Raw genomic sequence first — 11,973 nt, forward strand, 5'->3', positions numbered from 1 at the left:
ATTTGTGGATGACTAACGAGGCAACGGCAAAGAGTAACGACTGTTGCCCGTTGAGGCAATTTTGCGCAAGCAGCTGTCGCCTGTAGACTGCAACTGATCGCTATTCGCTAGCTTGCTCCAGGGCCGCATTTTTTATGATGGGTGATTTGCGGGTGCCTGTGATCCATAGGAGAAGGCCCCTACCAATCAAAACAGGGTAAAATAAGGCCCACACACTACACCCAAACGAACTGGTTCTAGAACCTTTTGAAAATATTGTATACGGAACCCATTTTTAAATATTTTAAAACTCAGTCCTAAACTATTCACCATAACCGATATTTTGAGTGTGCCATACACATTTTTCAATCTGACCGGCTTTGGAATTAGGGTTAGGATTTTTTTTTTTAACTCGCTGGACACGCAATTTTTTGAAATGTAATACTGTAAAAAAAAAGGGATATTGACGTCCCGCTTAATTGAAAAGTGGGAATTGGGACACTAAAATAAAAATGGATTAGGTATCGTGACATACGCGTCCCGCTAAAAATTGAAGCGGGACGCAGGACAAGTATATTAAAAATCGGGAATGTCCCGCCAAATCGGGATGTATCCCTACCCTATTTGGAATTTTGATTTTTTTCTTGATGAATAACCGAATAATGTAATAACGTAAAAATATAAGATTTATTTTTAGACCGAGTATCATATGCGACGTATCGTACGCGCGTGTTTTCGATTACATTGGTTAAATACATACGCGCCACTCCGACGATGACGCGTTTCCCTCGCCGGTATGGCGCATATGAATTCTATCAATGTGAACTAAAAACGCGCGCGTGTGATACGTCGCGTATGATCGCGTCCACGTGAAACGGGCCTAAATTTAAGTATATGTTATGTACATATGATTTAATTATATATTAATATCAATTTTTACGCAATTACCTTCTTCCTGATCGTCGGAGGACTTTCGAGGTTATATAACCGAGAGTCTAATCAAATACGCCCGTACATAGATTATACGTCTAATTTATAATATGTTATAAACATACACCTTACCTGGTTCGCTGAAATTTTTATATACATATATATGTACATATATGTGTGTAAATATATATACTGCAGTGACACGTAGTGAGGTGACACGGGTAAAACAAAACTACTGGACACGTGTATCCAAATAAAAAATAACACTGACTTATTAACGTAGAAAAAGAAACAGGCCTAGTTGCCGCTCATCGGAAACAGTGTCGAGAGATGTTCATAAAAAGACAGGTGCGCATGCACTGGAGAGGGAGACGACTTGGTCAAGCCAACCAGACGTAGGCGGACCCATCGAAGACATCCACGTTTCCAAAGATCCTTGGTTGCAGAGACCCTCATTGGCCTCATTGGTCCATCCCTTGTCTCTGTCGGTATACGAGAAAAGTCACATGTCCTGCGCTTTATTGTCACAGACAACAGTTTCTGTGTGACCTTGTAATATAAATCGTCCCTTTCCTCACTGATAATGGATTTTTTTTTTAATTAACCGTTATCCACGCGCGACCGTTACTAATTTATTGAAGTTATAAAATTATTAAAATTAAAATATGAGCGCATATCATTAGTCATTACAGTGTATTATTGGAATACATTATTTAATGTGTTTATTTCATTATTTCAATCTGGTCAAAATCAATGATAACCAGAACCGAAATTTTCAATTTGAAAATTATAACCGTATTTATAATGTAGTGAAGAACCAAAATTATATATTGTTCTGAATCTGAGATCTGAACCAAAACAAAAAAACCGTGATGTATCCAGTTGCTAGTTTGTAGTCAGTCATTAGATATATACATTGGTGTTTGTGGGGACTTAGACCTCCCGAATCAAGTTCTAAATATATGTAGATAGGTAGTTATAGTAGGTACCTATGTCCTATTAAACAGTGTGTTCTCGCTAAGAAGCACCCTTAAATATTTCAATTAGATGACCTTGTGGCTTGTATAGTAATGGGATTTTCGGGGAATGAAAAAGAGTACCAAAATACATATTTTCAGATTAATTTAAAATTGTTAACCCTTTCGGTATGCGCGTACATGATACTTTGTTTTAACAAATAATAACTAATCTACAGTAATTTTTGATTTCGACAATTATCGAATAGGTTTACAGTGTGGTAAGGGACATGCCCATACCTTCATTATTTCTTTTCTTATTCGAAAAATGTCTATCTCTCTAGCGTCTAGCTTATGAATTACACTTTTACAGTGAGCCCTGTAATATTTTTTTTTGTTAATTTTAATTCCACACTTTCTGTACATTTTATAATTATGTACAAGTATTAGTAAAATAATTTTTGATGGTGTGGAGATCATTTTTAAGTAGGTATTTTAAATGTTGTTTTGATAAATTAGTCAGCTTTTTAAACTTTTAATTCACACTGCAGATAGCAAAAGTATATCGTATATTATACATTGTACATTTAACTCTATGTAATTACAAAAATATACTACAATTAATTTATTTTTTTCTATGTATATAGTAAAAAATAAAACATAAACATAAGTTAGTATAGATAATAAGTAGGTAAAGTTACCTTATCTTATAAAGTTATAAATAAATATATTTTTTAGGTTTAAACGTAAAGGCATACAATGATATAGGCATATAGCCTATGATATATATATATATATATATATATATATATATTTTTCCCATTCAAATCGAAAATAATTAAAAATAAATCAAAATAATATAAAATAAATCAAAAAATTATAGTTTTCATTCATTTATTTTTTTTTGTAATAAATTATTATTTTTACACAATTACAGTCTAAGAATTTCATTGTTTTAAACCATCTTGTTTTTTTAGGAAATGGAAATTTATGTATATACACGACACTATACACGTACCTACTTTATGTACCTATAGGACATACTTATTTTAACCAATCATGACACTTTTATACGATATGTTGACAGTTAAAATGCACATTTTTAATTCCAAAAACGGTTGAGTGGCGCCAAGAACATCATTTTCAGATATATAACAGCAGACTATTATATTATGCTACTTGCTTACATAGTCAAACTGCCGCAGACTGAACGCGGAATTAGATTTAAAATTGAATGTTGTCGATTCGTACAACCAGGGTATAAATGACAAATTTCAAGGACTCGATGCAATTTATTTGAATACCGTTTATCAGCCATGTGTAGACCTATAGCTACCTATTCGAACATTGACAGGTTGTGTATTAATTCGTCTCTACGAGATAGGTCACCAAATGTGACATAAATACATAATATTGTTTTAATAATTTTCAAGTATCCAATGCATTTAAAATAAGAAGAATATAGGATCACACTATCACAGTACTGAATATACTTATGAATATTTAAGTAATTCTTAAAAATAACAATGTTCATGACGTTCATGTTTTCTGAAAAATATTTATTTAGTAGATATTTAATATTGTTAAAGTGGATTAGTGGATACGAGTTGCTTACCTATGTCGCATTGTCGCATTTGAATATTGTAATTTATTATTAGATTAAATTCATAATAGTCATACCTAATACATTACCTACACATTTACACATTACATTTATAAATATTCAATTGGTAGGTTTAAGTAAATAGAACAAATTAAATAATTCAACCTTTCGTTGGGAATAACAATTAACTTTAGATCATGATCGTGTTTTTTGAATTACAAGGAATTTAAAAAATAATATTGCTTATGCCGGGTTGCATAAAAATTCATTGGTTTTATTGTTCAATAAAATTCAATGAACCAATCACGGACCACTAAATCATATTTAAAAGACCATTGAAGCTCAATATTAATTAATTAAATGTTTACTGTTTAGTGATTGTTTATGCAAATATACAATCCAGGAATTGTATAGTAAATTATTATTTACGAGTTCTTTATAATAAAGTTAGTGTTTATGTAAATAATGTAAATAATGTCATCACTTACAAAGTATATTAATCAAGTATAAAAATTATGTGTCTTACAAATTTCAGAAATCTATATAGACCCCATCAGCCAAAAGACAGGTGAGTAAACAATATAATTCATTATTTTGAAAAAATTATTTGCGGATGAAAGAATTTTTTACCGTCCCTTATTAGTTAATATATAAGTATTTATATGGGTAAATATATATGCACTTGCGGTCTATACATTCGATTGTAAGTACTTATTTAATGCGCAATTAGGCTGAAAATATACCATAAAACTGGTTTAATGAAAATATTAATTTACAGAATGATAAATAAAGGAATACATTATAGTTATTATACGTAATACCAACGCTAATTATGTGACCTTGAATATCAGAATAATATGTCATATTTATTTTCATACAGCATAAATGCTAAGATGAAAAATTTGTTTATAAAAATAATATTTCTAAAAATAAAACATAAGCAATAACGTAATATGACTCAAAATTTATTGAACTACTACATATTATTTATATGTGTTAAGCTAAACAAATATGGTTCAAATCGTGTGTCGATACGAGTCTACGACCTACCAACCCATATCATAAAACATAATTTATTTTCAACAATCACAATTCACAATCATTTTAAAACTCCAAATATTAAATAACGTTTTACATTCTCAAACCGTACCCATACACATTGATTCACAAATGTATTTTAAATATCAGTCAAACATTCTTATATTTCAGAAATATTAAATCTAGCTAGTAGTCCTCAATTGGCTCGATGAGTTAATTAATAATATAGGTGTACCTACGGTACCTACTATTTATATACAATTCAATATTCATAGATTATTTTTTTATTAGCTTCAAGTATATGATATTATTATAAATTCGTAGACTATATTATGCTAATTTGATTTGATTTAAGTTTAATTAGAGATTTATTATCAAATAGTAATTTTTAGATTTGTAGATAGGTAGGTATATCATCACGATGGTATGATATATGCGCAATTAAGTCTACGATTTAATCGATTTTTTAATTAAAAAAAATTAAAAAAAAATTAAATTTTGATTCCCAACAGACTATATTTGTGAATACTATACTCACAATGATTACCTATACATATTAATTATTTATTTTTCTTGCTCAAACTTATGTTGAAAAAAAAACGTTCAGAATTAGGGTTATTTATTCAAATTTTAAAATTGGTGCAAAACATTTATACATTTACTAAAACTATAAGTTTTTAGATCTATGCCCTATAAATAAACTATACCATAATAAATCATATAATTTTATTAGAGGATTAAACAATTTGTTGGGTTTAATGCTTAAACAATTTATATACTATTATTCTATATGAAAAATATAATTTGTTTTTGTGCACTTTACTGTTTTGTTATTATTTATAAGTTTCATTGACCCTTGTTATTAATAATAAATAATAATAATTTGAACTATTTAAATGTATCTTTTTTAAAAAAAAAAACATCAAGTGAAGTGACACACTAATTAATATTATATTATTATATGGTATCTATGTAATAGGTATTATGTATGAAGTTAATTTTGTTTAAGTATTTCGTTTCTAAAAATATTCAAGGGATCACACATTTGTCGCGACTCGCTATCATTATATATTATATTATTATTTAAAAATGATGTATTTTACATCTTCTAAATTAACATAATATTCAATTAATACTAACTAATGCATTTATCATAAGAAAAAAATGAAAATTCTAATACAAAAATAAAATTCAAGGAAACTTAGAAAACTCGCTCTGTTGAGTTATATAAGTATCTCATTGTAATTTAAAATGTTATAAATATTAAAATGAATTCAGTAACAAATAATATTACAACAAAATGATTCTGTGTGTTGTACGTAGACAGACCAATCACTGCAGTATAACCTATACATTTCTTAGGATAATATTTTGTTAAGTATAAGTATTTATGTATATTGCTATTGATATTAGTAATTTATTTTTCTATATATAACACGGCTGATTGAACTAATTTTCGTCAATTATAAATCATATTTTTTAAAATGTTGTAATTATCTCATAATTTTTATTTGTGTATAATGTAAGTATAATAAGTTGTTACTAACTTAAAAGTCAAAATCACCATACCATAATATACTGGTGTGAACAGGTTTGAAGTATAAAATATAGCTTAAATTTAATTAAAAAAACATATTTTAATGTAAATTGAAATATATATAATGGCATCAAAATTTGAACTTCAATCGTTCTTAAAATTAATGTGACTTTAATCTAAACTTTTTTATGTAAGTATATTTAATTTTTTGATGCCTATAGTAAATGCTAATATGAATATATATATATTAAAAAATTAAAAACTATATAGTTATTCATTTTTAAATTACAATAAATAAACAGTTTTCATATTATTGAAAATTGGTTTAGCCAGTCTTGCCATAGTATTTTTTATTGTTATTCTTGATTATTTTAAAAATAACTTGATATTTTTACTTTTGACTTAAAATACCAATTAAATGTAATTTTCTTTTAGAAAAGTTCTTGAAGCTTCAAAATTCAAAGCATTTTTTCTACTAACATATACTAAATGAAAATAAAAAGCAGACTGACAAATAACTTCTCTGCTGTAGTGTTGTGGTACCGAGTACCTACCTACTTACAGTCTTACGAGGAAGGGGGAAATTCAAATTTTTTTTAAATCGTAAAATAAGTATATACTTTCAGTCAAAATTTGATTTAATATTCTTCTTCTTATCATGTCCAATAAATGCATAGGCATTCTAACACCGATGATTGAATGGTAAGATTAGTTCGTGATATTAATTGTTCTGATATGGACTCATATATCGTGATGCAGGGACGCCACGCACAGACTCTTATCATACCCTATTGCCCGCCTTGATTTAAGATGAAACTAAAATAATATTAAAATATGTTTTTAAAATAACGAGAATATTAATATTAATACGAAGCCCTGTGTGTCAACAGAGTCACCACCACTCTTATCGTGATCGAGCATATTATATAAGGGTGACCAGGATGAGAGCTCAGCAAATGGCTAAAAATATTCAAGAAATTCAGAGGCAGGTTGTAACACCACTCATAGTATTGTTTATTAGCATTTTGGAGTCAAGACATAACACCGTTCATCAACACCTTTTTTTTTACAATTATTGTACTTCTGTATTAAGTTAAACGTTAAATAAAGATTTTACCAATGCTTGTACAATGAGTTTTCATTCCTACGTTGATGCATGAATCAATTAGAGTAAGGAAGTAAAACAATATATAACTCTTTCTAGCCAAAACCAGATTGAATTTCTGCACTATTGATAGCAATTAGCATTCAGGATTCAGAAGAATTAATTTTATACTGTTAACTTTAACATTAGTTAATTTAAATGTTATCAAACTTAAAGGTAAAATATTATCTAGGGCAACTCAAAGACTTTTATTGATACATTCATTTTAAAGTAAGTTGATGGCTATAGCTATGAAAGTATTACAACTTTAAAATGTTCATAACTTGCCTTAAAATTATAATAATATTAATAAAATCCTACGAGACCCTAAATAATATTCTTATTTTTAATATGTACAATACCTACCTAGTACCTATATAAATTTACTATTATTTAAGTTAACATTATAAAATGGATTTATGCAGAACACAAATTTGCTGTTAGTAAGACAGAAACATCACATTGAAGTCTTAAGTTTCTTAATTAATTCTCCAAATTAATATGTACCTAATCAATACAGTTATTTATATTTTAAACAAATTACATACTCATCACATAGATTGTAAATATTCAATAAATGCTTTACAATAAATAAAACAAAAAAAAATATATCAAATTTGTCCAAATTTTAATTTAAAATGTCTAAAAATAAATTATGTATATTGTTTATATTTTTTTATTTTGAAAATTATTAACAACATAAGATTTTCTATCAGATACTACCCTAATTTACTCCGCTCAGAATCTTTATAAGTTACTAAGTATTGTTATCTTACATTATATATAAAAAATACATTAAAACAGTCACTAAATTCAGCCAAAATATAATATTAATAAAATGGTACCGTTTATTTTTTACAACAACAATTTAAGAAAATCATAACACAAAAATGTACAATTCAAATTTGTGATATATTTTGCAATACTAAACTATTATCTATATTGTTTAACACAATTAAGTGTTTCACAGGTAGATATTTTTACAAACGGTAAAAGATGTAATACACAAAACCATTGATATAAAGGTTAATGTTACATGATAAATTACTTTCTATACCAACTCTGGGCAAGTGACATTCTTTTTATTTTTTTCTGCAACTGTAGGATACCATACATCAAAGCTTCAGCAGTTGGAGGACAACCTAAAATACATTCAAATATTAAAAACAGTATTAATATAATACATATTTAGGAATAGAGATCAAAATAATTACACTGAATAACAATACTTGTTTCATTTCAGTACGCTTCATACAAATTCTAATTATGCAGAGTAGAATATTTTATTTATCAAGAAAAGAAATTATGTACCATTCAGAAAATTACAAATTGAAAATTGTATATTATGTTGTACATACAAATGCTCTATGAGGGTACGACTAACTTTCAAGTACAACACAAATAAAAATGTTGTATTTGACAGATATAATATTTTATATCTATTCAACATAAAAATTTAACATCTATTACTGCTAATATTTATAAAATATGAACAACTATATTATGTCTATATTTAATTATAATCTATATAATATATTATATTATAATACATAAGTTGACCTTTAAATTGCATTAAACATTTTGTCACAAATACATAACTAACAGAAATACCTTACCTGGTACATAAATGTCAACCGGAATAACCCTATCACAACCCCTCACAACTGAATATGAATAATGATAGTAACCACCTCCATTTGCACAGCTTCCCATAGAAATAACCCATTTTGGATCAGGCATCTGTGAACATTTATAGAAAAATAATCAATGCAATATTGAAAAATCATATCACTTACTTGATCGTAAACCCTTCTCAATGCTGGTGCCATTTTATTTGTCAGTGTTCCTGCAACTATAATAAGATCAGCCTGACGAGGAGATGCACGAAATACAACACCATATCGATCCATATCATATCGAGGAGCAGCTATGTGCATCATTTCAACGGCACAACATGCTAATCCAAAAGTCAAAGGCCAGAGGGAGTGCTAAAAATCAAATTGTCAAATAAATATTTAGATTAAAATAAAAGAAAAAAATTTTTCATTATTTAATTACCTTACGACCCCAGTTCAAAACATCATCCAAACGAGCAACAGCATATTCAGCCATATTGTTTGTCTTTTGAAACGGAGAATATGGACGATATGGTTTTTCTATCAATCATAGAGAAAAACTTTAAATTGTAAATTATAAAAAAAAAAAAATGTTTTAATAATAATAATACAGTTAATAACAAACCTTCTACATTTGTGTCTTGAGATGCAGGTTGGATTTTGGTAGATTCATTTCTAAGACAGATTTGGGTGATTGCAGGATTTTTCAATAAACAATTGATGCTCTTAGAGACTGACAAAATTTGATTTGGGCGGCCTAAATTATTAATAAAAATAATATCATTCATAATATTAGTCATAAATATTATTATAGTTAATCTGTATGCAGTATGACAACAATTATCAATAGAATAATAAGAAATTAAAAAACTGTAAAAATAACTAAAAGAATTATTTATGTAGTTTTAACTAGGATCTAGAAGTCATATATCTTGACAATTAAATTAAATTGCACCTTACACATGTTGACATAGTAATATTATTTTTCACTCACCGATCATCCTCATTTTTCAGTGAAACCGACAAATTATACTTTGTCTTAGGTATATGAATTCAATTAAAAATTTACTTCAGCGCTCGGCAATAAAGTAACTGAACCTTACACAAACTATTAAGTTAAAACGAAAATAATTAAAGAGTAAACGACCTCAGGTTCAGATTCAGAAATTCTATGTTATCAATTGTTTGGTTTCATACTTTCGTCTGATAACAGTCAAAACCTTAACAGCTGACGCGAGTTCGCAACTTAACCTACCTCATGGGTTCTGTGCTCATCATGATTAAAGATATACCTTTAAGGTTTATCTTTAATCATGGTGCTCATGGCGACAGTCTATCAGTAATAGTAGTAATACAGTGACAATAGTGATAAACTGCCGCTGTGGTAGTATGTGTTGGTCGTGATTTCGTGATGTACTTATGTAGACTGAGACTAGAGATTACTGAATTGACCGTAAACGTTATACCCTGAATAATAGGTCTGAGTTTAAGGACAGAATAAAATAACAGTATAAGGTCTATATTTTTAGTCTGAAATCCACGATGAAAATTTTTATTTTTCTGAGATACTAAGTATGAAAAATTTAAGTAGAATTCGATTAAAAAGACAAATAATGTCATTTCAAATATGATTGCTAAGTAAGATAAATTATCTTATTTGAAAATAATTTTGTTATATTTTTATAACTCAAATTAAATCACTACAACCCATTTATTATATAGATATTTAGAAATTAAATTAGGACAATTAGGTATATACATAGGCACAACTAGAACTCTATTTCTGGGTAGGCTAAATTGATATTAGCAAAAGTAAAAGCGCCTCAACAAAAGTAATAACCCCCTTATATTATGACCATAATCCGGTCCTGTTACTAAATAATAATTTTAAATTTAATTAATTTACAAGTAGCCAAGTAAGGTACCTAGTTGTTAATCTGTATACTTCATTTGTATAAAAATGTTATATCTTTTGACTTTTCTATTAATAAAAAAGTATTTACATTATTTAAAAAAAAAGGTAGACAAGTGGGTATTGCTTTGCTAATATAGTATAGAGATGGAGAGTAGGTCACTATAATGGATGTGTTAAATTTGAATGCAATGACAGGTATCATTGTATACGAAAAACAATTCTGAGCGGAGAATTATTTTATTTTTTTGATTTTGATAATCAGTAATATAATATATAATGTGTTATATTTTTACCTAATTTTAATATTAGATAGTTATTTTACGCGAATTCGTAAAAAATTAAATTTCATACGCTTATACATTTTTTTCTATATTGACGCTTAATATTTTTGCAGTTATTTGAAGAAAAAGTTATGGAGAACCTTGTATTGAAATTTGTAACCTTAGGTATAAATCAAAAAAATGTCATGAATTTTCAACTTCAAAATTCCTTGCAAATTTTCGCGATTTTGACATATTTTGTAAACATTTGAACTTTAAATGCTTATTAACAAAAATTATGACTAGAAATTTTTGATTTTTTTTTTTTTTTTATGATAATTACAACTTACAATAAACCTTGTATTAGGTTTTAAAAAATGTTTAAAAATTTTGGATTGCAAAAAAAAACAAGAATCAAAAATTTCAATTGTCTATAGCTTTAAAAAAGTCAAAATATTTTGAAAATTTAATCGTAAATAGATAACGCTAATATAAACATTTGGTGAAAATTTCAAGTATTTACAACGATTTGTTTTTGAGTTATACCAAAACAAATAATCGATTTTGTCGAAAATTGATTATGCGTAAAAATTCTCGTTTTTCCGTTACTTTTTTAGCGTTTTCCCGACGCTTTTGAAAACTACAGGAAATTTTTTATTTTTGACCCCCAAAGTACCAACTAGATTCGTTTTCCTTTTCAAAGAGAGGCTGAAGTCAAAAATTAAAGCATTATTTCTTCTCCAAAACGTGATAACAAACACAAAAATCAATACATTCCTTAGTCCATTCAGAATTTAAAAAAATGTAATTTTCATGAAGATTAAATAAATTTTATTTGTACTATGATTATTATAGTTTAAATGTGTACCTTTATGTATTTGACTAGGCTCCACGTTATTTTAAATTAATATTATAATTTTACACCCTCCTCCACCAAAAAAAAAAAATTGGGCTATTTGTGCCTATGTATCACATTAAGTTATCAAAGAAAGTGG

The 11,973-nt window shown here is 27.5% G+C and overlaps 1 protein-coding gene across 1 annotated transcript; it reads right to left on the bottom strand.

Annotated features, from left to right (window-relative positions):
* Nucleotides 1–8,010: 8,010 nt before the first annotated feature.
* Nucleotides 8,011–9,978, bottom strand: LOC113547972 (NADH-quinone oxidoreductase subunit B 2-like). Its single transcript, XM_026948573.1, has 6 exons — nucleotides 9,798–9,978; nucleotides 9,429–9,560; nucleotides 9,246–9,343; nucleotides 8,984–9,175; nucleotides 8,804–8,927; nucleotides 8,011–8,329 (listed from the first exon to the last, which is right to left on the bottom strand). The coding sequence occupies exons 1-6, from the start codon at nucleotides 9,808–9,810 to the stop codon at nucleotides 8,232–8,234; spliced, it is 657 nt and encodes a 218-aa protein (XP_026804374.1). The 5' UTR covers nucleotides 9,811–9,978; the 3' UTR covers nucleotides 8,011–8,231.
* Nucleotides 9,979–11,973: the final 1,995 nt, after the last annotated feature.

This window comes from Rhopalosiphum maidis, chromosome 1, assembly GCF_003676215.2.
Source record: "Rhopalosiphum maidis isolate BTI-1 chromosome 1, ASM367621v3, whole genome shotgun sequence".
Classification (NCBI taxonomy): Eukaryota; Metazoa; Arthropoda; class Insecta; order Hemiptera; family Aphididae; genus Rhopalosiphum; species Rhopalosiphum maidis.

Coding starts and splice junctions, on each gene's coding strand:
- LOC113547972 (XM_026948573.1), bottom strand. Junction 9,344..9,428: donor TCAAGACACAAATGTAGAAG/GTTTGTTATTAA, acceptor TATGATTGATAG/AAAAACCATATCGTCCATAT. Junction 9,176..9,245: donor TTTTGAACTGGGGTCGTAAG/GTAATTAAATAA, acceptor TTTGATTTTTAG/CACTCCCTCTGGCCTTTGAC.